Source organism: Drosophila serrata, unplaced genomic scaffold (genome assembly GCF_035046125.1).
Source record: "Drosophila serrata isolate PLE 108 unplaced genomic scaffold, ASM3504612v1 contig_233, whole genome shotgun sequence".
Classification (NCBI taxonomy): Eukaryota; Metazoa; Arthropoda; class Insecta; order Diptera; family Drosophilidae; genus Drosophila; species Drosophila serrata.
In genome coordinates, this window is record NW_028257131.1 from 677,008 (window position 1) to 704,873 (window position 27,866).

At 38.3% G+C, this 27,866-nt stretch overlaps 2 protein-coding genes, 1 long non-coding RNA gene and 3 other non-coding genes across 6 annotated transcripts; 3 read left to right on the plus strand and 3 right to left on the minus strand.

Annotated features, from left to right (window-relative positions):
• Positions 1 to 43: 43 nt before the first annotated feature.
• Positions 44 to 26,349, plus strand: LOC110187995 (uncharacterized). Its single transcript, XM_086830267.1, has 8 exons — positions 44 to 1,229; positions 5,447 to 5,506; positions 17,070 to 17,091; positions 17,151 to 20,927; positions 20,996 to 21,115; positions 25,420 to 25,677; positions 25,743 to 25,934; positions 26,003 to 26,349. Exons 1-8 carry the CDS (start codon positions 1,081 to 1,083, stop codon positions 26,072 to 26,074), a joined length of 4,650 nt encoding a protein of 1,549 aa, XP_086686393.1. The 5' UTR covers positions 44 to 1,080; the 3' UTR covers positions 26,075 to 26,349.
• LOC147644080 (uncharacterized) lies at positions 1,771 to 9,046 on the minus strand. The gene is made up of 3 exons (XR_015271084.1): positions 8,545 to 9,046; positions 4,413 to 7,792; positions 1,771 to 4,325 (listed from the first exon to the last, which is right to left on the minus strand). It is a non-coding gene; the product is annotated as an uncharacterized LOC147644080 (long non-coding RNA).
• TRNAA-AGC (transfer RNA alanine (anticodon AGC)) lies at positions 13,156 to 13,228 on the plus strand. The gene has a single exon. It is a non-coding gene; the product is annotated as a tRNA-Ala (tRNA).
• Positions 14,242 to 14,314, minus strand: TRNAA-AGC (transfer RNA alanine (anticodon AGC)). Its single transcript has one exon. It is a non-coding gene; the product is annotated as a tRNA-Ala (tRNA).
• On the plus strand, positions 25,166 to 25,238 carry TRNAA-AGC (transfer RNA alanine (anticodon AGC)). Its single transcript has one exon. It is a non-coding gene; the product is annotated as a tRNA-Ala (tRNA).
• Positions 26,086 to 27,717, minus strand: LOC110187639 (transmembrane protein 192). Its single transcript, XM_020957046.2, has 4 exons — positions 27,488 to 27,717; positions 27,238 to 27,370; positions 26,902 to 27,178; positions 26,086 to 26,613 (listed from the first exon to the last, which is right to left on the minus strand). The coding sequence occupies exons 1-4, from the start codon at positions 27,628 to 27,630 to the stop codon at positions 26,384 to 26,386; spliced, it is 783 nt and encodes a 260-aa protein (XP_020812705.2). The 5' UTR covers positions 27,631 to 27,717; the 3' UTR covers positions 26,086 to 26,383.
• Between the last annotated feature and the right edge of the window lie 149 nt (positions 27,718 to 27,866).

Consider the following 27,866-nt stretch of genomic DNA (forward strand, 5'->3'; position numbering starts at 1 on the left):
CCAGAGATGCCCGCTACAGTGCCAGACCAGACAACACCCCATTAATTTACGCAAAATGTTTCGTTTATTCATTGCTTCGCTTTATTATTTATTCACTTTGATTATAATTTAAAAACTGTCAATATTTACACTTTGGCGCAGGTTTATTCTGCCATAAAAATAACAAAAACGCAGACTCACACAAATTGTCCCTGCTTCTTGCTCTCTCCTTCGCATTGTTTTTCCGGATGTTTTGTTTGGCGCTTCTCGTCCTTTGTCTTCTCCTCACAGTCACCTGCCAGCTGATGCATATAATTATGGAAATTTAAAAGAAACCCCCAGCAGGCCCGAAATGAAAAATCGACGCGAAAAATAAATACAAGATGCAAAGCAAATAAAAAGTTTTATAAAAGCAAGCGCCAAGTCATTTGCATAAAGTCAAGACAAACGCACATTTAAAATTTACGTGCTTATTGGTTTTCGTGATCTATATATTTCTATAGTATTACAAAAAAATGAAATAAATACAAATGGAATTTCTAATAATAACACATATATAATGGGATATTAGGTACAACAAATATAACATTTTGCCAGCGTATTAAATGTTTTTCTGCCGACTTAGTACGTTTTCAATTTGTTATTAAATATATTAGATTTTACTAAATAATACTTTTAGATAGTTAATTCTTATTTTCTGACTTTTAGCTACGCTGCCAGCAAATTTGAATGGCCGCCAAAGTTTCAGCGAGGTGGCAGCACCGCCCATCGATTTACCCTTCGGATGACAATCGATAAACACATCAGCTGTTTCTAGTCGCTCTCTCGGATTTGTTAATTTTTTGTTAACGTTCTGGCGTATTTTGTTTTATTTATTTTAATTTTTGTGCTATATTTCGGTCGAAAATTAAAATCGGTACGCCTTAATGTTCTCAGGAAAGCCAGTGGCTCGGAATTCGGTCGTTTAAAGCACCAATCAGTACAAAGCTAACCGGCGCGTCCGTTGGCCAATTGTGATTCGCATGTTGCCTTAATCACAATAATAAACATTTCCTACCGGCGCAATAATGCCATTATAAGATTGTTAAGTTTGCCCACGCCATGAGTGAACCGCAGCCATCGGGGGACACGGCTCCTGCGTCGACTGGAGCGACCAATGCTGGAGGAGGAGGAGATTCGAATAGGCCGGGAAAGAATGCAGGCGGCGGATCACCACACACAGGAGGTGGTTCGCCAAATCATAACAATTGGTGGGTACTTTCTTATTGAAAACATATTACATGAAGATTTCTTTTGTACAGGACATGACAGGCAGAAAAAGTGTTGCCTCAGAGTCGTACTTTTAAATCAAGAACTTTTCGGAACAGTGTTGCCCCAACTCAACGGTAGTGAGAAAATCTGTTGTACTCGAAAAATCGTGAGGCACACACACACATCTGCGTTAGAAAATTTATGAAAAGGGATTTAAAAGCTTCTAGAGACTCAAATATTTGATCACGATGTACATTTCTTCAATACGCAATTGAATTGCTTTACATTTGCAGTTAACATCATCAGAGTCGTACCTTTACATCAAGAACTTTCCGGAACAGTGTTGCCCCAACTCAACGGTAGTGAGAAAATCAACTCTGAAAATCTATAGTACTCGAAAAATCTTAAGGCACATAAACACACACATCTACGTTAGAAAATTTATAAAAAGGGATCTCAAAGCTTCTAGGGACTCAAATATTTGATCACACACACATCTACCTTAGAAAATATATGAAAAGGGATCTACAAAGCTTCTAGGGGCTCAAATATTTGAGCACGGTGTACATACATATGTATCTTCAATACGCAATTGAATTGCCTTACATTTGCACTTAACATCAGTTAACATCATCAGAGTCGTACCTTTACATCAAGAACTTTCCGGAACAGTGTTGCCCCAACTCAACGGTAGTAAGAAAGTCAACTGTGAAAATCTGTAGTACTCAAAAAATCTTGAGGCACATAAACACACACATCTACGTTAGAAAATTTATGAAAAGGGATCTACAAAGCTTCTAGGGAAACTCAAATATTTAGTCACATGCATCTTGATGATACATGATGATTATTTATCTTAAACTTAAAGTATCCGCTTTTTAAATAGGTGAAGTTTCTGGTGCTCTTCTGCATTCGAAAGCCTTCAACTAAACCGCCAACGTTAGCATAATTTTCCCTGCTCTTTCGCAGAATTTTGGTTATGATAATGAGGTCGGGGCCACTCACGTGCTTACTAATTTTATGGCATCCCACTCTTACAGCAGCTTCTTTCAGTATCGCATAAATATAATGTGTTGCGTACGAGATTTTTTTGCTGCCGCCCTAACGCCTCGTTAAATAGCTTACCTAAACGAATTTTTTTGCGCTCTGTTTTGCATATTCAAGTGGTCGTATCCTGAGCGTCCAAATGGCGGGCTTTTGAAGTTATCATTAAAGAATATAGAAGTCGTCCTTATAGACGAAATTGTTATTAAGAGAATGGAATTGAATAAAAATAATTTGATAAGTTGTGAAAACATTACGGAAATTAGACGCAGAATTTTCATAAACTACATCTTTTCAATAAAAAAATACAAAAACGACAATTAGTAATCACTGTACATTTTTTTAAAACCGTTTTCTATATAATTTTTATTTTATGTTAATCTCAATAGATTTCATTCCCTTTAAGAAAAAGATTCCCGCCACTTTACACCCATGAAATATCATCAAATTATTAGGTTTTATGCCATTTGCCACCTCCTCCTCATACCCTGACACTTGGCAACATCTGCCGGCAAACGAAGAAAAACGAGAATAAAAAAACGCTCATAATAAATATAAAATGGCAAAAACGTGTCGATTTCCTATAACAACTTGAAAATGATTTGTTTCACAGTCTGCGGAGCATATTAACTTCGATTTCCAATTCACAGCAGACTTTTCCACATATCAAAACATGGCATATGGAGTGCGACGACGAGGGCGACCTTCCTCATTCTGCAACTACTTGGCCAATTTTTTGCCAGTTAGGCAAACGCAAAATTCCATTTAGGCCGCAAAAGTTGCCAAACAACAGAGGATGGGACTCTGAGTAACAGACACTGTGTTTGTTTGCTTGTTTGCTGGAGCGACCGGCATGTCTCAATGACGTTGGTCCTTAGCCATAACCTGCGGCTCTGCCGGCTTCATCTTGCTAACCAAACAGGCCACCGACTCCATCGTCCAAGACAAAGGACCCAAAAGAGGCGCTGATGCCCGCCACCATCATTGAAAAAAACTCTAATTGATGGTCCTGTTGGCTGGAACCTGCATCTTGACCATTTCCGTTCGTCCACAGGACATGCATGTCTACTCAATTTTCCGGCAAATGAGTCGCCCCGTATCCTCCTCAAGAACAACAAAAATTGATTGGAATTTGCAGCAAGCGGATACAAATTCTTTCCCCTACTTGTTTTTCACATTTTTCTGCTACTGTTTTTCTCTATCGATACATTTTTTTATCCATTTTGCATTTGTTTTTTCGTTCGACACGTCAACACTTGTCTCCTGTGGCTTTTGTTATTTTCCCTTTACTAACTCCTTGTCCATTTCCTCCAAAGCAGTGAAAACATTGAGCCACTCATAAATGTCGAAAGTTAGGTGTACATTTTGCCCAAGCTTAATTTGAGTAATATTGAGATATCCTTCAACTCTCTAAGCATAAAATAAATACATACATATGTCTTCCTTATTAATTGAAATTAAAAAGCTCTAAATATTTTAAATGAAAAGTGATTTCAAGTAATTTTGTAATGACGTTAATATTGAAGTACTCCAATTACTAGTCTACTAATTCTATCATTTATATTAAAATATAAATACATGAAGATATTTATAGAGCATTCCTTGTTTGCTTACTATAATCTTTTATGTATGTTAATATCACAATTTTAACTGGAAGTGAAATTCCTTTAAAAAATTTCAATAAAAAACTGTCAAAAAAAATGGGTACCAAAAGAATTAGTGTAATTAATATGCTTCACCGTCACATGTTTTCAAACCGCTGTATTTTTCCGTAACTTAGAACAAATGAGCAACGAAAAAAAAATCCCGAAAAGGTAAAAATTAATTATAAACAAATCTTTTCATGTCACCAACGGAATTTTCGACACTTTGGCGCATTTTTCAACTGCCCAAACCCAATTTGACAGCAATTTCTACGGTCTCTTCCTTTTTCTCTACCATTTCACCGACCACTTCCCCTTCGGAGCAATTGTTTAGGGTCACTCAAAAGCACATTTCACTTATTATTAGCTCATTTATTACCCACCAACGGCGTCTGACCCTGGCAGCACCTGGAAAAAGTTTGTGAAAAATGCTGGCCAATACAAAAAGGAGGAAAAAAATGTACATATATATATATAAAAAAAAGAATGAAATACCCTCCCAAAGTTCTTCCGTTGAATGTTCTCCTTCCACTTTGGGGCACCTTAAAATTAACACATAAATTTTCAAGTGGGTGGCCAACGGCCTGCGGCTATCCATGAGATACTTTGGGTCCTGCCTGCCTATATACAGAGGCGTAGGTTAAGGGGGATGAATTGATTCAAAATATCTATGGATTTAATACTATACACGATTAAGGTAATAGTTTTAAATAAATAAAAAAAAATTAAATGAAAGATGAATAATAAAATACACACACTATAAAAAAGGTTTAGTAATTAATGTACATTCTATATTGTTTCTAAGAAAACATTTTAAAGCATATTAAATAATTTTAAATTCTTTTTAGGAAATATTTTAATATTTTATGTATACCCTATTTGCTCTACGCCTCTGATTGTGGCTTCGCCTGTCATTGAAATTTCCGTGTGAGTGCGTTCAATGTTCAGGACTCTCCTCCATCTGCCATTCCGGCAAACTCTCCGAACTGGGCAATTGACGTTGAAACTACGTGACGTACGAACGTAAATTGTATCTGCGGGATTGCTGTCCATTGACAGTGACTTTTCTTTTCTCGTTTTTTTTTATTGTGTGCAAATTGGCCACCACCTAACTTCCTCCCCACGCATCACTTTTAATTATAGACCACTAAATTAAAATCCGCGAGGAATATACAAGAGCAGGGGGTGTATTTATAATGTCTGCCTTCATTATCAACTCAAATGCAGGCCCTAAGAATAAAAATCAACTTTCTCACTCCCTTGGAGTTGGATGACAAAAGAAAACCCAAGACGGCGTAAGAAAAAGTAAAGGAAGGACCTTGGCAATGCGGAAATAAATAAACGTCGCAACTTTTGCGAAATCTTTGGAAGGGGCTCACATTTTGAATAACAAAATTAACAGCAGCCCCAACTTGCAATGTCTCACAGCATCTATTCCCTGTTTAGTTATGCATTTCTTTGGCTTTCTTTTCATTCCCTTCTTTTTATTTTAATTCTTTATTTATTTATGGTTTTTTTCACATCCACAGGCGGCAGAACAACTCCATGCAATATAATTCGCGACCCTGGAATCGAGGCCGTCCGGACAGGCAAGTTTTCCTTTTTATTTTCCTTACTTTTCTTTTTTTCTTTGTTTTGTTATCCCTTCGTGCCATTTGTTTGTTTGCCTTGCGTGAGTTCCTTGGCTTAACGCACGCTTGCACCTTTCCCGGCTAACCAAACGCCGTGCTGTAAGGACTCATCTGCAAGGACTCGTGGTCGGGGTGATCCCCAGAAGGCAGCCACATTATTAACACTTGACTAAATATGCATTTCTTGGGTGGACGCCGTTGACAGCGCCAGGAGTGTTAACAAGGTTGGCCACAGAAGGCTGGAAGGGGAAAAGGATTGGCAAGAGTCACCCAAGAAAGTTGTTGGGATTTATTTAAAAATCGGGTTTCCTTTTTTTTTTAAAGGGGAATAGACTATTTCTTGCTAAAAAAATACTTATTTCGTCACGGAAATCATTTCATGGGAAAAGAATTGAACAAGTAAAAGTCTTCTACAATTTAAATATTAAGTATATAGCTTTAGTTTAGAAATTAAGACTTCTTATTCGAAGAATGAAAGTTTTACGTGTTTCTTAAAAGATTAGTCGTATAATGGGATTCTTGCTTGCAAATTTTTTATGAATTACAACAAAAAATATGATGTGCAGACTTCTGAATTCTTAAGCTTTTGATTAAAGAGGGTTTACCAAAATTCGACTGTAAAGGAAAGGTACTGTTATAGACAACAAGATTTTGGAGAATTTTGTAGGCCGAAATCAAAAAAGTGAAATGCAATTATAGTCTGGATTAATGTGGGTATCACGCGAATAACATTTTAAAAATATTAAATCTATGTTTTCGAAAAATGCATTTTTTGTTTATATTGCAGTGAAAAAAAAAATTACTTGGACCATTATTTCGAACGATATCCCCATGTATTAAAAACATATTCTATAAGTGTCAAGTTTAGTGAAGTCGTTTTTGAGAAATAATAATCACCAGTTGGAAAATCTTGATTGAGATAAGCAATCCTTCTCAGTGATTAAACAAAACCGAATTTTGAGAAGTAAAGAACCCATTTAATACCCCTTAATACACATAAATCAAGATGCTGATATTAATATAGAGAGATATTCCAGTTATGCCAATTCTCGTACCGGCCTCTGCTCATTTAGACAATGTAAGTCTTTGTGTGGCATTGGCAAGGGTCCTGGGTACAGTACGGTCTTGCCCACAGAAATGTTAAAAATGTTAAATGATGTATTGCCAGGGCAACAATGGTATATACATTAAATTAAACATTTTAAAAATTATAAATACAAAATAATAGAGAAGTTCCCATTATAAATTAAATAACAAATCAAAAACCACACAATTTTTGGTTTCATCTAGAGAAATATCAGGAAATCCAACTGATACATGCAACATGCTAAACAATAGCTGTATATCCTAACTAAACCATTCACTTTTCCGAATTTTGTATTTTACATAATTCACTCAATTATTTTTTACGAACGCATTCCCAACGTGTAACTGTAAATTGTTACCCACCACCCGCCCAACCGACGCGAGGGGCGACAGCCGCTTGACGCACGGCTCGCAGATACCGATTATGGCCAAGGTCCGGACTTTGGCCTCCATTTATAATGATATTTCCGCGCACGCGTTAAGAAAGTTCAGACACCCATATCCTTTGGATTACACGGATAATTTTGTTTGGATCGTAGAGTTAAAACGGATCACATGCCCCGGATTGAGCGGACGGTGCCAATGTTTAGCTCTCGGAGCGGGATTTATCAAAAAGTTATTTGCGAACGATTGATTTTAAATAGGTTGTCTTTCCTTTGGGCCCTAACAGTTCGGATTCGGAGTCTTACAGTGAATGTTATTTAATTGTAATTGATCTTAAAACTAAATATTTCCTATTTAGATGCATTGTCCCTAGATTGTGATGGTTTAAGTAAGTTTAAGGTGTTCTAGTTTCAGAGACAGATATGGCTAATACATTGACTAACGGCATACATAGTGGCCCTACGATTACATATCGCTTGATTGATTGTTGTTATAAGTTATAAGTATACTGGGTTATGACATTATTTATGATTGCTTTGATTTTTAACCATCTTGGGGCTGAATTTCGTCGTTTTGTACCGCTGCTTTAAGAGATCATTTTTGTATCCTTGCATTTGAGGTCTGGCTAGCAGCAATTTCTTCTGCATACCCATGGTGTTCTACTTACAGTAGGTTCGAAGTGATCGAACTGACTGATGATGGGGCGATGAACTGGCTTAAACGGCCTTGACAGCCGTGCGGGTCGAGATTACAAATTGTGGAGGCGGTTGGTTTCTGAAGGATAAGAATAATGATGATCTTAAGTAGTAACAGAAGCAATTTCATAGTATAGATTAATTTGAATTTTAATGAAAATTAAGAAGATGAAGTAATTTACGCTGTTTTAAAGACAGAAATGCTTATAAATCTTAAAAAAATAGGTATGATTTGTTTTTTTTAGTATTACCACTTGTAGATTTTATTCTAATAATTATAAGCACGCATAATTATCGAAGAAAACCTCTTATAAACTTTATTATTGCAAGCCTAGCGATGTCTGGGAGCTGAAGAAGCTATATAATATAATAGTTAAACTTTTTCTTTAAATTCACCGCACTTTAGCTTAAAACTCAATATATAACTCATACGTCACGCATGACGAACAGATCATACAATATCCAAATAGCCTACAGTAATATAGGTGATCGTTCTTTTTCCCAAAGAATTTAAACTTGTTGCATACTTTTTTCTGAAATATAACACGCATTTGCTTGAAACTTTATAAATTACTCATACGTCACGTATGACCAAATTAATAATTCTAATCCGCAAGACAATTAACACACTTAAGCTGGAAAATCCAAATATTACTCATACGTCATGTATTACAAAAGATCCCATAAGAGATCCACAAAGAAGAAGTTAATTTAATTATTTTTAAAAACATTCCTAATTGATTCTTGTTTAAAGTCTTTATAAACGATCGGGCATTTGAACTGTTCCTTTTTTCACCACACACTTCTTCCCACATTTCACCACTAACTCACCTTGGCGAGCACGGGGCTCACACTCACGTCCGAAATATTAGGCGAACCCGATTGCCGTCGCTTTATCACAGGAATTTTTCCATGCAGCGACAAAAATACTTTTTAGACGGACTTTTCTCCTTGACTATTTGGTGTTTTTGTGCTCTTTTTTTGGCGAATGTCTTCTTGGGGTGATGGAGTTAAACTCGAAGTCCGGACTCTGGTAGTTGAGACTCAACTGAGCCCGTGCACATGGCCTAACTGACTTTTATAGGAAGGCCGTCAAATGGCATGCGCCGAATTTTCATTCATATAGCCTGTATGTAAAGGCCCCCATCATCTCGCCCCCCTAGATGTCTTGCTTATTGTATTGTTGTATATGCAGTTTACCAAACAAAAATGCCAACACACACACTCACACCAGCGCAGCGCCGGGAAATATGCAACAGCCAACCAGAGAGGCAACTCGGATTGCAACGGTAAAGTGGGTGTGGGAAGGTGGGGGTGAGCAATAGAGAAAGAGCGAGAGAGAGCAGCCGATTAATTGCACGTGCTGCTGTTGCTGCTGCTGCAGTTGTTGTTATTATGGCAGTTGTTGTTGGGTTTTATGTTGTTTTGCTTGTATTTTATTTTATTCCCCCCATCATTGCTCTCTATTTCACTCTCTCTCTCTGTGGCGCACTCCCCCTCTCTTTCTGTCGGCTGGCACTCGTGAGAGGCGTAGATGCGAAGCTCAGCAGTTCTCGGGACGATGATTGCTCTGCTCCTTGGCCTGTTTACCGTTAGTCGCACTCGGTCTTTCCAGCTCGCTCGTTCGTCCTTCGCTCTGCCGGCGCTGCAAGTGGTCGGGTGAAAAGGGGGGGATATGGAGGGCCCCAACCCAACCCACTCCCCCATTTCCCCAGCCACACGCCTGCATCGTATTTAGTTACATTTTGTTGGTGTTGTTGTTGCTGCCGTCCGTATTTTGCATTGTTTTGTGCTGTGTTTTGTTTTGCTGCAGCTCTCGGGCCGTGACTTCGTGTTATGTACCGTTGTGATCGTCGGCTCGTCGCTCGTTCGCTGCAGCATGCTGCTTGGAGCCTGTAAGTGTGCGAGTGTGCGTTCTGTTGTTGTGTTGTATAGTTGGTTATGTACTATTGTTGTCGTTGCCACTGCAGCTATATTGCTATTGCTGTGTGTTGTGCTCTCTAATCTTTACCCCCGCCCCCAATAAAAAAAGGAAGAAACATGCACAAAAAAAGGACCCGAAGCTTGCGCCGTCAGTTAACGGCATTCGCCGAGCGAACGAAAAGTGCCCAGTATTGTGTTGTGTAGTGTTGTGTTATTGTCGTAACGGTCATCGGCATCGGCAATAAAGCCCAGTTCCGCTGCAACTTACATACATATATTTTTGAAAGGGGGAAACCCATTCCAAAATTGTGCTTATAAATCCAACAATAATAATAATAATTTATTAACTGAAAAATAATGTGAAATCAGACAAAAGGTATAATATTAAAGATATAACGTTAATTAAAAAACCATTCGGAATGTTACTTATTTAAATATTTTTAAAATATTTTTTAAAAAAACTTAAATCACAGTATAAGGTATTTGTTTCGGACTTTATAAACGTATTTCCTACTTTAATACAAAGTTTAATTTGAACAAACAAGCGGTGTTTTAATTAAACCAAAAAACTTTTATGGTAGTTTTATAAAAACTTTTTGATATACATTTATAAACAAAAATGTGTTTAAACAACAAAGAAATTTAAGAAATTTCGGTTCAGTTTTTTTCTTTCCAATAAATTAAAATGATCTCGTAAAAACATAGTAATTAATAATTCCGTGGAAACTGTGTTGAATTTCACTATTCAATTTTTAATTTTATTTAAAAACAAAATTTGCATTAAAAAACTAATTCGATCGCTTTCCGACTATAAAATATACATTTAACATAGTACGTGATTTTAATGAGCAAAAATGATTGATGAAAAGGAATTTTAAAATAATAATAGAGAAAAATAGTTCTAGGTTTAAGTCCCTTTTTAATTTTTTTCCTAATTTGCAATTCGGTCAACAAATTAAGAAGGTTTAATAAGCATGATCTTGTTATTCTTATAAACTTGTTATGATAATGTAAATTAAGATTCTGCAATTAATAGCAGTAATGGTTTTAAAATATCGATTGATTATACAGCCACACAACCAAAGAAAAAATTTATGAGGTCGGAATACTAGAGAGTAAGTAATTTTGCGAATCCGGTGTCTGTTTTGGTGTTTGTTTTTTTAAATCCTCAAAAACCTGCTACTTTTATGAACATAAGCACGCCTAATTTCCCTTTTTTTTTTTTTTCTTACTGAGTAGCTGTAGCAACGAAAAAATCTGTGTGAGCTTTGTAGGCAGATATCAACTAATAAACAAAGGCCAATAAAAATAATACAAACAGCAACGCTTCGATATTTTTGGTTTGATTTCTTAATTTTTAATTTAACAATATTGTTATTTTACATTTTAAGTAACCGTTTCATTGCAAAAGCTGTTGTATAAAATATAAAAAATAGAATTAATCCGCTGAATATTAAATATTTATCACACCAAACAAGCAATAACCGCAGAGAAGTCAATCGAAAATAAAAGAAAACATCAACAAACGCCGGGGATCCCAACACTCCTGCTTCCGTTTCCGTTCTGTCAACCGCACGATGCTGACAACAAAAAATTCATAGCCTAACACGCAGGCTGATTTATATTTCACTCACACAAGCGCTCTCCCACACACACAGTTACAGTCTCACATGCGGCAGCACACGCCGACACAAAGTGAGAGCAATTCATAAACAATTAAGTGACACTTTGGGCCTGTGTGAGCCAAGTGTGTGTGCCATTTAACGCCAATGAAATTATTGTAATTGAGTTAACTTTTGCAGGACATCTGTTTGTTTGTATGTGGTCAACAATCGAATTGTTTGACATACTGATTGCAAGTTAATTACGCAAATACACGATATGAAAGGATGTAGGAAATGATAACTAAGGTTTGTAACTAAGTTATCAAAGCGAATTGACAAGGGAAAGTTTCAAAGATTTAAGAAATAAATCTTTAATTTTAACAAACTGTTTTGCTATGAAGATATGTATATATAAAATTCAAACCCAAATCTGAAGAACTTCTTTAGTCGTAACTCCCACAATTCCTTATTCCCATTCAAAAATATTTATATCTTTACTGTTTATTTCTGCTGTCACTCTTCGCAGCTTCACTCTAATTAACGTAAACAATTTCCATAACTCTGAAATAATCATAAAAATATCTTGAGCAAATCCGATTAGGCGAGACGCTTGCTGGCGCATCTGGCAATTGAAAAGTTTGAAAATTGTGCGTTTTTCTTATTCTTAATTAAATCCAGAGTACTTGCATAAACTTTTATTATTGTTGCCCATCATCATCTTGCTCTTTCCTTCCTCTTAAGTATTTGCCGTTGAGGAAAAAAATAAAAAATCATTCATTATCGAGGGCGATAGCAAAGTGACAGCAAGACCAAGAAGTGTCCCATCTTCATTTTTCCTGCTCCCACGAACTGCTGGAGTGTCAAATCATAAATATGCATCTAACGTTTATCTAACGTCTTTATAGCCGAATCCCCCGGCATTGTCTCTGAGTTTTCTCCAAGGAGCGGAGGAAAAGTCTTTGGGCCACAGCTCGAAGTAGACTTAAAAGTAATTTCACGTCTGACTAAACATTAATGTGCCCAATATTTTATTGTTTGTTTGTTATTTCTTACTTTTGCCGTTTCATAGAGTCTCTTCCCTGCAAAAACTCCTAGGGACAGAGTTGATTATGCGGGAGGCTTTGGAAACTTTTCGGCAAGCTGCAATTTTTAAATGGTTTTTTGGATAAATTCTTAAAGATAAATAGCTGAAATCAAGAGTTTACTTTCTTATGGAACATTGGGTGTAATCAGAATAGATTTTGTTAAATTACTCAAGGCATTTCAACATAAATGAGTAACACAATTCTTTTTTAACTTAAAATAAGTATAACATTTATTTTTCACGTTATGGTAACATGTATTCTATAATCTTATCTTACTTAAAGAAACTTGTTCACACTATTTAATAACACAACTTTTTAAGATAAATTCTTCTGTATAAGCTATATCGTAAAAGTTGTTGTAGTATTCTTCAACTTTAGAAATGATTGTTATGCATCTGTACCAAAGTGCTAGGAGTATAACTATATCTGTCCGCCAAAGGTCTATCATTTTAAATGACTGTCAGCAATGCCTTATGGAATTGGTACTTAAATTGTTAGCAAATTGCATTAGCAACGCCTTTTAATATGTCATATTAAAATATTTATATTTGGATACGGCTTTTAAAATATATTTGTTTACTCGCTACCTTACAGAAGGAATGTAATGCGACGTCTTAGAAAACTTAAAGTATTTTAACAGTAGTAAACAAATGCAATTTGTGATGACTTCACCAAAACCAAACCAGCAAAAATAACACCCGAAAATAGCTACCAAAGCGAATCAAAACCTGACCACAGCTTGCCTTTCTCTTGGCCAAATGTTAATTTGGCTTGTCTTGCACTTTGGTCGAACACCTTTTTTGGACACTTGGACTGAATTTGTTGCATGTGGGGATGTAGCTCAGATGGTAGAGCGCTCGCTTAGCATGTGAGAGGTACGGGGATCGATACCCCGCATCTCCAATTGGATTATTTCCCTTTTTTTTGTTTGCATCGCCAAAATACGCAGACGTCGGCAGTTTTGTCTTTTGCATTCTGAGGCTTATGTCCGGGAAGAAGTTGCCACTAATGAATATTCAAAGGTTGCTTTGTAGCTGCCAAGCGAGCATTATCCATGGAAGTATATCCACATCCCTTAGATGCCAATGCCGCCCCCATGTCGGCAATCAAGACGCGTAATTTGATTTGCGCCCTCATCACATCCATTACACTTAGAACTTCTCTTAGTTAATATATAAGAAATCACTTATGTCGCTTATGAATTTTATTGCAAAATTTCTATAACATTTCGGGTTTAACTTAGCCCACTTTAATTACATTTCTATCGGAAACAAAGGCAAAAGAAATTAGAAGCTTTGAATCCATTTTAGAGAATCGATTGATTGATGTAATGTGTATGTTTCAGATTGCACTTTACGTATGTAAGTTGCAAATATTTTATATAATATTTTCACTGTGTAATCCAAATGCTGTGGTGATGGCTGAGGGAACACATTGTCGCACATAAATCAGGACAATATGCCAATGTTTGTTTACTTGCCTGCATCGCAGAGAACTTTGCCAGCAATTAACCAGACAGCCACAGCAGCAGTCAGCACATTCGACTCAGTTGGATTCCGAATCTGGAGCTGGAACTGGAGCTGTCGGGGGACGGAAAACGCGGTCCCAGGACGCCCCAGGCAGCTACGGATACACCACGACAAGGACTGAGGTAGCTGAGATGGGTGTTGTAAATGATACATGATGTGCTATTTATGAGCAAAAGGCTTTTGTTTTAATTTTTCCCCCCGCAGCTTGGCTTTGTTTTTCCTCCGGTTTTGTGCCAGGACAAAGTTTGCCGTCTAAGCTAGTTAAGCCATTTCTGTTCTCGTGTCGTTGGAAAATTTATGTATTTATTTCTAGGTTTTTAATTGTTTTAAGTGTTTTGTTCGCCAGAGCTTGTAGTTGTTTTTTGCACGAAAAAAATACATTTCCTTTGGAGATGCGGGGTATCGATCCCCGTACCTCTCACATGCTAAGCGAGCGCTCTACCATCTGAGCTACATCCCCTTGTTGGGATATTCTGCACAACGGTAAAATATCCATTGCTTGACTCACCTGAAGGTGGACAATTACCTGTAGTTTATATCAATTACTATGCAAGTCGTTAAGTGACCTGGTTACAGTTTTTCGTAGACCAAGCCGGAACTGGTTTGCAGCTTAACTTTGATCGGGGTGTGGCAGCGACACTTTCAAGACATGACCATGCTTTAATTTTAAACAGTGGCGGTGTTCAATAGGGGCTTGATCTATAACAAAGAAGAAATATTTATAACAATGTAGTGAATATCACTTATAAGGTTGTTAAGATATCAGCTATGGAGTGTTAATATTGATGTATCGAATTAATACAGCCCTAACATTTGTTTGTATACCCAATTCCGAATATATGTATATTCTTGATGAGCATAACATAATAAGACATTAATAATAAGGTTAAGTCTTTTGTCCCGCTTCGCCCCTTTTCATATAAGACATCAGCTGTCATAGACTTTATGACTTTAGAACTTACACCAATTACAACAATTACACCAATAGTAGCAAGCAATTTCTTCTTATGATTTCTCCATGTTAAATTAACATTTTTACCCCCATACCATGTCCATCTGTCTTTTAATTGGGTGTCTTGAAGTATTTAGTAGATCTATAAAAAATTAGAACACATACATATTATGTATGCTTTAAGACAAACTTTTATGTTGTTGTAATAATTTTTCCAACGACAAGTAGTCATAAGAAAACGGAAATCAAAAATGACTCTTGCTATACTTTTGGGAACAGGAAAAATAAAAAACTTGAATTTTTCTTCTTTGGCCGGAAAAATTAATATGCATAACGCGTTGCGGAAAGAAAAAATAAACTTTGGAAAATGTATGCAGTGATGAGTGAAAAAGGATGCCTGTCCCAACTCAAACCGTTGAGAGTCAACAATAACACGTTCCCTTATCGGAACCGGAAACGGACCTCGTGAGCAAAGGGGGACGAGTCCACAAGGAGACGGAGGCGTATGTGTGACAAGTCCTTTCTAATGAGCAGGAAGAATACACGTATACAAGACAGCACCTACTGCTCAAATCAAGCCAAAAAGTCGCCTTCAACTAATAAACTTCTCCCGGGTCCAAAGTCAATTAAAAAAGGAACCAAATTGTACGTGACACCTTGAGATAGACTCAAGACGAAAAGAACGTGGAAAGAAGTTGAGATGGAACGAGTGGTTCCTCAAGCTGAAATACTTGAGCTAAAAAAGTCACAGACTGTCTTGAAATTAAAATTACAAGACGCTTGAATAAGTTTGCCTGCATTCCCTCTCTAAGTTACCTCTGTTTTCCAGCACACAAATCCCCCCTTGCCGTTCCGCTGGCAGGTAAATGCTGACAAAAGTTTTTGAGGTAGCGTTTCTTTTACGATTCGCCAGAGAGCGTGGAAGCAGCTAAGAAGAAGTGCCACTTGCTACGTTTTTGTCATTAATTTTGTATATCATTGAGTTTTACGAGCCTCATAAATATGAAAACGTTTAACTCTTGCTGTTGGAAAACAAAATTCGGCTTTCGGGGGAATCCCACCAACCGTCCCAGTCGCGTTTTATATGAGACAAACTAATTGTCTTGTACTTGTAATGTGTTTTTAAGCACAGCCACGTTTCCCACATGTTTTCACAATGTTTCCTACCGATAAACAAAGGGGGGAACTCAAGATTTTGGAGCAGGAGCTGGAACAATTAGTGGGGTGACTTGAAGGGTTCGCCTCCTTGTGCAACAGCTTGAGGTAATTTTCAACTTTTACTCTTTGTTTTGGCGTTGACAAGAAGCGTGTTGCTTTGTTTGGTTTTAATTAAAGCCCAAAACATATCAAGTCAGATGTAAAGGGGATCCTTGAAGGAATACCCACTAGAATTTGTGGCAATGCGGTTTTATTTAAGACAAACAATTTCTTTGACTTAATGTTAGAAAGGATTATTTGTATTTAAAATTAGAAACAGTAAAGATGTCTTTTTAAGGCTGTGGCCTGAAATGTCTTAGTTTTTACAAACAAAATAAACAATTTGTTTACTTTAACGGATAAAATCAAATAAGAAGTTATTTAGGGCTTAAATCCGTATTAGTCTTTTCACAATAATGACATATGCAATTATTGATCATGAATATTTTAGAATTACCTTTTTTTTTAAGGGAATTACTTTACTATGATTTATCTACAAAATATAGATAAATGAACATGGAAAAATCACCTTTAATTGTTTTAATTACGACATACTCCAAATCCATTCGGATTCCCTTTTATTCACAAGACTTAAACTTTCTTACTTTTACATTTTTAATTAGTTCATGTTACAAATGACATTAACAAAAGAAGGCAAAGGCAAAGATTTGTGGTCGTATATTTTAGCATTTCTTAACGAGATTTTTCGAGAGCAAGAAAAATAAAACAAAGAGCCAACGGAATTCGCACCTTTGCATACACAAATAGCCAGAGGGATGCTTTTTTTGTGGAATGGTTTTCAGAGGTTCAGTGGTTATAAATTTTAAATCTGTTAAATTAATGCAAAAGCTTTCTTTCATTTCTCCGTTCATTTTCTTACGTGCAAGGAAGTTTCAAGAGAACTTTGGGCACGTTGCTTGATTACATTAATTATTCCTTTATTGTTTGCAAAAGTTTTCACCTTTTGCAAGAGCTCTGTGTTTCTATAGCTATGCCTTTTTAATGCATCTAATTGTGGTTAATTGGAAAAGAGTTAACTAATGTGTTATTTTCTTATTTTTTACAGCGGTTCTTTCAAGAATAGAGCGGTAAGTAAATGGGGTTATCGTGTAATTATTATATATTTTAACTGCTTAACATGTTGTAGTGGAGTAACTATAATCACAGGGATCCGCCCTACCGACGATACAATAATTCAAACTACGGAAGTAGGGGACGCCAAGAGAGAGATTATAACCAGAGAACTGATTATCATTCAAATAATTACCGCGAACGTAGGGAGAGGAGTGGAGAGAGAGATCCAGAGAGGAGTCCCAGAAAACCGCGACATCCTGAAGAGAACTACCGCACTTCCGGTAGATATCGAGATCATCACTACAGGGACCAACACCACAGATATCAGCGCAGGTGGAGCGAAGAAAAATCTTCAAAGTCCAGCCTTCACAATGACTCAAAACTTAATGAGAGAAGTTCGCATCCAAGCGGGCCCAACGATGACATAAACAAAAACTCGGTTGAATTGGCGAAAAACAAACCAATTTGTGAAATACAAACTGAAGCATCTAAAGTTGATCAGCAGAAGGATAAAATCCCCAGTAAAGAGCCGAAGAAAAACAATCAAATCAAACCCAATGAGGATAACACAATCGCAGAGGTTATTCAATCATCACCCAATCCTCCGCGTATTCAAGTTCGTCCCCTCACCCAGCTGCTTAAGGAGGAGATCCTAGCGGTTACCAAAGAGAATCGTCTTGGTCAAAGACCGGCTGCTAGCCTTACTCCACCCGCTTCCATTTCGAGTCCAAGTCGCCAAACATTCAAACCCCTTCTCAAACCCCGTCGTCGGACTGTGAGTAGTAACCTCCAAAATGGCACAAGTTCCAGCTCAAGCCAGCTTGCAGAAAGCGAAACCATCATCAATAATCGCATTGCCGGTATGGATAAGGAGAGTCTTAAGTACATAATCAATAACGGTGATACAATCTACGACGAGCACTTGAAACTTCAAGCTCGAAAGCGATTGCGCGAAGAGATTCGCCGACAGCTAAAAGCAATTGAATTTGAGCAGCCCAAGAATAACCCTGCGACGGAACTAATCGAGGATGAAATCGTAGATGCCATTAAATTACCCGAATTTTTGCTGCAGGAGATAGAAAAGTGTTTTGGGAAAGACTTTGTAGAAGACAAAGTACAGGAAACTGAAGAGAACCCAAACCCGCTGGAAAAAATCAAAGCCTCTGGAACGGAAATTAGTGAAGAAGAAAGCAGTAAAAAAGATCTTCCAGCCAGTAAAGAATGCAACAAAGAAGTTGCAGCTAATAGTAAGGATTCCGAGTCTATCAAAGATAGTGAGCAGTCCGGTAAGAAGAGCAAGCATCAAACTAAAGAGCAGCCTTTCAGAATTGAAAGTGAAACTACCAGCAAACAAAATAAAGTAGCTAAGGGGTTCACTGCAAATAACAACACAGTTTCTGCACCTAGTGATCTTATTCGTGGTCAACACGACGATCAATCAAACAAGAAGCTAAAAATACTGGCTCTCCGAAAGAAAAGAGAGAATCAAAAGCTGAACAAATTAGAACTTAAGATGAAGCGTGCCAAGGATCTAATGGCTAGGCTTAAGGCAGCTGACGAGGTTAAGATGATGGCAGGGAAACGTATGGCTAAGAATCGTGGTCCCTTACTGCCCACCCCATCTGGTGGGAGAACTCCCAGCAAGTTTGAATTGCCTACGAAACACGTCAAAGAGACTGCTCAATCGCCAAAGAAAAAATCAAAGGACACGAAGGCTATTGGTTCAGAAAGCGAAACCACTGGTATGATATCCACACCAGAGCCCATTGCACCTCTTAATGCTGATGTCGACATGGAACATAGTCCCTCTCCTATCTTGTCAAAAACTAAAGATCAGCCTTCTTCTTCCACGAACACATCATCTTTAAAACAAAACCCGAATAGCACAAAGATCAAATTAACCGCAATGGTAACCTCTACAGAGATCAATATACCCCTCAATACAAAAATTAAAATCGAATCAAACACATCTCCAATTCGGATAAGTCCTCTCCCAAAGGATGTGATAGAGCTCCTGAGCTCCTCTGAGGAAGACGTTAATGAAGAGAATTCCATAGTGAATATGGAGATAGATGAGCCAGAAGGGGGCCGTGTAATAGACATTGAAGAGCAGGCTATGGAACTCGCACCAGACCCTGAACTCGATGCCATCGATGACGCTGCCAGTGATCACTCCTCTAGTTCCCATTGTAGCACCGAATCCGAAAAGAGGCGCTTCAAATTGAAGCTTCAGAGTGACGCAGAAAACGTGGTGGACAGTTTTGAAAAGCTAATTCTTCCGCATCTTCGGGATACGCTGTCGGATCGCTATCACCTTCAGCACTCTGCTAACTTGCAGAGCCGCCTGCACTTCATCTCCTGCGTTGTGACTAGCTCAGAGCACAACCCGAAGACATTCAGTAAAATTGATGTGGCCAAGATACAGAGAAATCTCAAAGCCCCTGACAACAGGGAGGGTATCGAATTTCTCCTAAAGGAGATTGTCAGCGTGGTAAGTCTACAAAAGCAGCGTCGTCGTGAGCAGGAGGACCAGATGGCGGTCAATGGCTCTAGTCCCAAGAAAGTAGAACAAGTAGTGAAGGAAATACCAAAGATGTCTTCCTCACCTTCATGCAATCACAATTCTTCTACATCATCTATCGATCAGAGACCTCTGCAATTACCTGCTCATCAGAGCTCCTTAGCATCGACTTCCGTTGTAAGTCTATCGCCCTTAGTTGCCCACCCAAGCCCTCCAGCTTTGCAGGCAGCCCAAAATCCACAACCATATCCCATCGGTCTGCCATTTATGTCAATGGATTCCAATTATTATCGCATTTCTCCTGCTACTTATTCTCAGCTAAGAAATGGGACTGATAAAACTGAACCCTTTAGTCAGGTGGGAGACCTTTTATGCCAGAATATAACTGAAATTGATCGCCATTTGATGGAGAACCAGAATCGGCGCAGCATTCTCGAGGAAATGATTTTAAAGTTTCAGAAAGAGATTTCCCATTTGGACAAGCAAAGCCTAGAGTTGCAAAGTCGCAAAATAATGTTGTTGATTTCTAGTAATCAGGCGGTCACATCTGCAGCGCCTCCACCAGCGGTGTCTTCTAGAAACCCACCTATTCCTGTGTCCTCTACCCAGGAGCCAACACAACAGGAGAATATCAGGCAAACAAGGAGCAAATCAAGATTCAGATTTTTAAAGCTGTTGCCCAGACGCGTGAAACTAATTCCGAAACGATCCACCAAGAAAAGTGCCAAATCGCAGGAGGTAATTCCTCCAGCGCAGGAAGAGGATGCTGATAAGGAGGAGCGTGACCAAGGGCAAGCCAAAGAAGGGGAACTAAGGCTAGAAGAGAACCTATCGGACGTCAAAGAACAGATCAAGGATGAGACAATCTGCGATCATAAAGCGGACTCCCTGCCCACCGCCAAACCCAAGTCATCGCCTCTGAGCAAACCGAAAGCCAGTGTGAATAAACATCCATTGGCTGTTATACCACCGCTACCACCACCACCACCGCCTCCTGAACCAATCTGTCACTTGTCCGACGAACTGGAATCTTTCACTGACTTTCTGACTAACTATCCAGAACTGAACTCCCAATACAATCTTGGGTTTGTGCCTCGTGGAATGCTGCACGACGTCACGAGTCCTATTACTCAGCTGCGAATCTTTAGGAAACATGTGATTGCCGCCTCCGAGGATGGAGATATCTACAAGTTCCACCTGATCAGTCATAAACTGGAGCGGAAGATAACCAAGCACAGTGAAGCCATCACAAATATGTTTCTGTGCGAGAAGGACTCTGTTCTCTATACTACGTCGGTGGATGGATTTTTCAAGAAGACTTCGCTGTTGGTGAGTTGAATTAGTATCCCTTACACCGCTCTCCTTAATAAGTTATATCTCAAAACCTACTTTCACAGAACCTAGAGCGCGTCATGCAAACTGTTTACTTCAAGGAACCTCTTCAGTCGATTGACATTGCTTGGGGAGTGGCCTTCATTGGAAGTCGTTGGGGAAACATATTTACCTTTGATGTGACGGTGAGTTCTTAGGTTTTAAAATTTTTTTATCCTGGCTAAAATTGTGTTTAATTATTCTCGAAATGGTATCAGCGTATTAATTTAATTTTCTGAAAACATCCTGTTTTTTTTAGAAGGAACTTATCGAGACATTTTTTAAATTTTCACTTCCTTAGATTTTCAATAACATTTCTCATTCAAACCAATAATTCAGCAGAACTTGCAACCGTGTGGGGGGTCAATCAATCTGCCTTCAATTCCTTTACGCCACTTAATTTGACTCATTAAATATTTATCTGTCAAACAAACACTTGAACAATTTCAATTAAAATATTGTGCTACGTCTCGCGGGTCCTTCCAAAAAAGGACAGCCACACATTCGAGGACAAGTCCACACCTTGCCCGAGAGCCAACAACAACACCAGAAGTTAACGAATTGGCAATGAGCAGAGCCAAAAACGAACGTCTAGACAATGGAAATCAAATCGAATTTATTTTTCCTTTACATACATATATTTTTTTCTCTCGCGGAATTTAACAAATTGGATAGTATGGAAGGCATCCGCGAGAAAAGGGAGTTTCGGTGCTGAGCTGATACTTCATTAGAATATTTCACATCGATGGTGGTAGAAGTAGAAGAGAGCTATAAGTCTTAATTCTGGCAGAAATTCGATTTATGGCTGCGACGTGCTGATAACTCATGCCACCGAATTTCTGCTGCGTTTATTTCGTTTGTGCACAACTGTACTTGACGGAATGAGCAAGGAAGTGAGGCTAAGATACATTTTAAGGAGAAATAAAGGTAGAAGGGTTAATATCAATGCTCAATGAAAATCATTTAAATAAATATTTCAGCATAGTTGAGGTTCTAGAGTAAAAAGTGGAATGCATTTAAATATATGTACATATGAAAGACGTCTAGAAAAAACTACCCATCGCCGGTGCCATTATTAATGCCGTACTTAGTAGAAATGAGGAAACTGTACCTGCAATTGTATTGCAGATGGCGGCAACTTCCGAGTAGTTGGAGTGGGGGCAACTGTACTCCCAACTGTTGTGTGGGTGGAGGGAGCAACTGTACCAAGGACTTGGTAGGCAACCGAGTACAGTCCTAGGTGCAGTCTGGAGCTTTGGTTATTTGGTATTTGGTAAATATGCGAAGATACCACGCCCCAGAACGTAGAACGTAGACATTATGTGGAGCACATAGAGGGCGTTGCTGGTAGTGCAGTTTTTTGCCCGCCTTGCTGCTATTGCTTGATATTTAGCCTCGCCTGGTGTTTTGTGCTTTATTGTGTGCCGTGTTTGCTGCACGTTGTTTGGCCGACGAGGAGAAGTATATAGCCCAGGCGGCGTACATACGTATATAGTGTCGGGGCTGGGGGTTAGTTGCAACAAACAACAGCAAACTGCAGGACTTGCAGTCTCAGTTGTCTATTGCTATCTCGCTTGCACACTCATTGGGGAGAAGGATGGGTTGTCCTGCTTACTCGCACTCTCCTCTCTCATTCCACAGAGCTCTCTATTGTTGTTTATTTAAGTTTTTATGTGTGCCTGTTTAGTTAACGGTATATTTCGCCGGCACTCACACTGCAATCCCTCTCTATCTCTCTCTCTTTTGCTTTCTGTCTGCGCATGTCCTTGCGCTGCAGTTTAGCTTTAGTTGCATATAGTTACTGCCATTCGTTAGGTTTTTGGCAGCAGCAAATAAAATGTTTATATGCTATTTACCCAAAACAATTTTAAATAAAATACAAACGAATCCCTCTTTCCAGCTCTCAGGATTTCTAACGAGGATGCGCTCTCTGAAGCTCGCTTGCTCAGGCTCTCTCTCTCTATCCTTCGCTCTTACTGCAAGTAGGAGAGAGCTTTCCAAGGAGCTGCAATTGGAATTGTCTTCGTGCCTGTTGCTCCTTTCTCACTCTCTATCCCTCGCTCTCGGCCTTTCTCTCTCGTAGGTCCTGTTATTGTTGTTGTTGTGGCGTGGGCTTTTCTTGCTGGTTGGCTCCTGTTTTGTTGTGTTGTGTTTCTGGAAACTGACGCCTTGTCTATGGCTTGTTGTTGCGACTGTGTGTTGGTGTATTGGTGTTCGCTGCTCGTACCGCCTTCTCATTGGCTGTCTTGGCCACATCGGGTTGGTTGTTTGTACCGTTATGTGGTCCTAAGTGACTGTAACTCTTTTTCGTGTTTATGTGAGCTTTTCTATTGTTGTTCGACGTGGCACACTGCACATACCGTTGGGTGGGTGTGGCAAGTGCAACCACTAAATAAACACATTGCTTCTGCCACTCCCACACTGCACAGTGCATTGTATTGCCACCCAAAAGCAATTTATTTGTATTTTTGCTTTTCTTTTGGAGGCACATTGCTCCTGGACGCCATCTTGCCGAATGGCTGAAGACATAACGGTACATAAAAATGCACTACATCGCTCCATCTCGCTTTATTAATTGTGGATTGGAGGGAGGTATCTATCTTTGTCTGAAGGATATTGCCTGTTGTTTGGTTTCGGTTCCGATTGCAATTATTTTTCGCGTTTAATGGAATTTCTTCTTGTATCATAGTTTGATTTTGGTTTTATTACTATTTCTGTAAGGTATTTGTTTTCAAGCGTTTTTAGTTTAAACTTTAACATTTTCAACAAATTTAAGAATGAACAAATATAATTTATACTCCTGCAGAACTGGAATTTCATTTAAACTTGTACACCTGCATTAAAAATAATTAGGCTCTGTTTTGTGCATTTATTTAAGGAGAAACTAGTTTTATTATTAGTACTACATTTTCGAAAAGGTGTCTTGAATCGATATTTTAATTCCATGAAAATCAGTACAAATCAATGATTTATTTTATTTAACAAGAAAATTCTTAAGGAAATTCCTATTTATTTTTTATGATTTGTGTGGTAGTAATAACTTAAATTTTAAACCAAAATTGTTCCTATTAGAAAGTTTATCAAAATATTTTCTAATTCAGTCTTCTTAACTCTCTGTGATCAAGGTTTTACCGGCAAATGTTGATTAAGAAATGTTAAAGAACTCCGCTATATTTCATTTAAGCTTTTTTTAAATCTTCGGTTAATGCTGAGTTATTCCCTGATGCCCCATGGTATAAAAATTTATATCAAGACGATGGCAAAATGTTTAAATCTAATTAATTGGTTATTTTTTTAACAAACCTAGTTCCTAGTTTTTATGTAGTTAAAACTATGCACAACTCTCAACATCTAAGTTATTAATTAATAATAATTATTAATGCTTTCTTAATTGATTGATATTAAATGTGCTGCAAATTTTTATAAATTAATAACTAAATAAAGTTTTCACAGAGCTTTCAAAGACTAAGATTGGCTACTGTTATATCAATGTTAAAGAAAGGATAAATGTTGACAAAAATGTCTCAGTATGAACCAATTGTCTTTAATTCTTCTTAAGGACCTCGTAGAAACATTCCGTAATTCAGAAAATATTAAGAAACTTCTATATATCGAAGTAAATGAAAATATGCTAGTCCGATTTATTCCATTTCGACAACGACCCGAAAGGAAAATAAAACTTTGCAAAGTTGGCTAATTCAATGCTGATCAAAAATATGTTTTCAATATGGAGCACAATATGTCTCAATATGCATTTCGAACTTTCAAGTCATAATTCACAATTAATAATACCCTTTGCAAAGGTTTAAAAACTATACAAATATAAAATTATAATCATTTAATCACCTTAAGCATTGCAAATTAGAATTTAATTTCTACACCTAAGACAGATAAGACGTCTTATCTAATCATGAAATCGTATAAACATTCTCATGAATATATATAAACTTTTTACACAAATAAGTTCCTACCAACGCAGTGTTTATTTATAACGCAAAAGTATACATATGTATGTACCCATTGGACAATGCTTTCTTTTGACCATTTCGGTTTGTTTATGGGATCGAACGCGTGAATGTCATGACAATGCACTCTGGGAATTTTAATGAGCACGTAACTACGGAAGGCCCAAAATCAAAGACGTTAACAGTACGTCCGTACCTATTAAGGGGCAATAAAATAAGTGAATTAACAACGGGGATGTAGCTCAGATGGTAGAGCGCTCGCTTAGCATGTGAGAGGTACGGGGATCGATACCCCGCATCTCCAAAGGATATTCAATTTTTTTAATATTTTGCTTAAATAATTTGGGAATGTTTTCGAGTATAATGCAATTTATTTGAATAGTATTATAACTCTTGGAGATTCTTAGAGTAAGCTATAAAATGTATGAATATTTTCAACAGACTCACAGCAATGACAATCCTTCCGAAACTTTTACAAATTTCAGACCAACAAGCAGGCAGATTTGTCGCTAGTCTCCACTGGAAACTCCATCATTACCATCAAGGCTACCAAGGAGGGCGTGCGCAAAATCCTTATTCTCGGATGCAAGGGAAGCTCTATTTACATTAATGATGCCACCAACGGATTGCTGCTTCGCCGTCTCTGTGTGCCTGAGGGGTTGCACGTTTACGGCCTGCTGCTGAGCGATGGACACATCTACTGTGGCACACAGAAAAATCAGGTCTACCAATTTGAGTTTGCTGTGAGTAATAAAACAAAGTTTACCGAGTTAATTGTTTATCAAGTTATGGAATTATCTCCTTTCAGACGGGCAACTTGGTCACCAAATTGAACTGTGGCAATGGTGCTGTTTCGATTGTCTCTTATAAAGAGCGTTATCTGCTGGCTGGCTGCTACGATGGTTTCATCTATGTTCTGGACAAGGTGACTCGCAAACAAGTGGGACGTTTTGAAGGCGCTGGGCGTTTGGTTTTAGCCCTGGTCGTTGCTGGCGATAAAGTGAGTTTATTTTAATACCTTACACATAGAACTTAATTTAATGATACCGTGCCTTTTAATACTTACAGATCGTCACATCTTCTAAAGACAACTCTCTTGGGATACTGGAAGTGCCCCCAGCCATGGTTAATGCCCAATGAAAAGCTTAGCATTACATTGTATAAATCTGTTTAATTTAACAAGTTCACACATACACACACATCTGTTTGTAGTATACAGCATAAGGGACTTAATTATTGATCAAGGATTATTAATTACGTTCTCTGTATTTACAAATTGATATTTTTTGTTTAACGCTCAATTGCATACACTGCAGTTAATTTACTTGAAGAATATTTCTTCACCATGAAAAAGATGTTTTCGTTTTTTTTAAATAAAAAGAGAACCGTCGGCAAAAATAATATGATAATACAAATAATAATATATATATAGTCACTGTTAGGCTGTCTTTAAGGAATCTGTGGAGCCCGCACAGGGCGCACATTGGTCTGCATTTGGTGCAACTTCTGGTTGAGTTTGTGCGTGTGATCACGCAAATAAGCGATAAGGTCCGCTTGCTTCTCTAGGAGCTCGGCGGTATCGCCGCCGGGTTGCATGAGGCCCAGGGAGCCACCGACACGGTCTGCACCACGCAGAACATCCGGAGCCAGCTTTGCTTTGTTAAATTTACGCACTTTATCTGGAATGAAAAAATTGTATTTCAAATTAGATTTAATATTTATAGGTGGACATTTTCTAGTGGGTATAATGCAATTTTAAATGGTCTGAATCACATACTGCCCAATATAATAGAAAGGTTGTAAACAGTTTTAAACAAAGGACTCTACTAATTCACTAGTTTATAGAAAACCTCTTCGCAAATGTTCCTTTTTAAATCTTTCAACCTACATCTGGAAAACCCAAAGAAAATGTAGTAGCCCTTGGTTATAATTCCCACCAGTCCACGCGTTAATCAAACCAAGCTTACCAATATAGCAGCTGTGGGAAACCGCCAGCACCACATTCTCGGCCACCGTGAAGGCGGTGACATAGCTAACCGGTGACAGCCATTCGGCAGCGCAATGCTCCCAGAAGTTCTCGCCGTAGAAGTGATGGATAAGGGCCTGCACGGCCAGCAGCATAGAGTTCCACAGCGACACTACCTGCAGGGGAATCCCCTTCTGCATGTTTGTATCTCGATGGAAATCGTGGTAGCCGTTCAAGCGTAGATTGTCGTGTTGCTTCTTCACAAAGTGATCAAAGAGCTGGGGAAATGTCGATGCATTATTGAGGCAGGTCGGGAATGATTCCAATGGTTACATACATATGTGATTACCCAGAAGGTGGCCCGTAGGTATAGCATGATGAAGTAGGCATCACAGCGCCGATCCACTGGAAACGAGGCCGCCAGTACGATGCCCACCAACGAAATCGCCGTGGAGATAAGCAGATGAAGGCTGCAGAAGTACAGGGTTGGGGTTAATTGGGTGCATCATCGCATGCGAAGCCCTTGCAGTGACGTGAATATGATTCATTGCCGCCGGCAGAGTCCAGTTTCATTGTCTCAACCTCACCTAAATGCGGGCACTGTGTTCAACTTAAAATTGCCATTGTCGTTTGAGAAGAGCACGGGATCCAGTAGCTGGTCCGAGTCGTGGTCATGAGCTGGAGACCTGCCCGGTTGGACAGCGCCTCCGCCTGTTGCTTGGTGATCCATCTGCGCTGCGTAATTTTCGAATTATTTCCCCTTTTTGCTTTGCTTTGTTTGTTTGTTGTCGGCTAGGGATTTCGATATATATCAATATATCGATATTTTCCCATAGGAATAAATATTTATATTGTGATCGCATATCGATTACATTTGAAATACTTATTGTTTTAATTTCTGTTTGGTTTAAACTTAAAAATGGTTGAATACGATCTGTTATAATTTAAAATATAATATATAATATA

What these genes read in the sequence shown, in the direction of transcription:
- LOC110187995 (XM_086830267.1), top strand. Translation starts at nt 1,081, where the DNA reads ATGAGTGAACCGCAGCCATCGGGGGACACGGCTCCTGCGTCGACTGGA. An exon ending in GTTCTTTCAAGAATAGAGCG is followed by an intron (nt 17,092 to 17,150) that starts GTAAGTAAATGG and finishes AACATGTTGTAG; the next exon opens with TGGAGTAACTATAATCACAG. An exon ending in TCTACCAATTTGAGTTTGCT is followed by an intron (nt 25,678 to 25,742) that starts GTGAGTAATAAA and finishes ATCTCCTTTCAG; the next exon opens with ACGGGCAACTTGGTCACCAA.
- LOC110187639 (XM_020957046.2), bottom strand. Translation starts at nt 27,630, where the DNA reads ATGGATCACCAAGCAACAGGCGGAGGCGCTGTCCAACCGGGCAGGTCT. An exon ending in CCTTCTGGGTAATCACATAT is followed by an intron (nt 27,179 to 27,237) that starts GTATGTAACCAT and finishes ACATTTCCCCAG; the next exon opens with CTCTTTGATCACTTTGTGAA. An exon ending in TTCCCACAGCTGCTATATTG is followed by an intron (nt 26,614 to 26,901) that starts GTAAGCTTGGTT and finishes TTTTCATTCCAG; the next exon opens with ATAAAGTGCGTAAATTTAAC.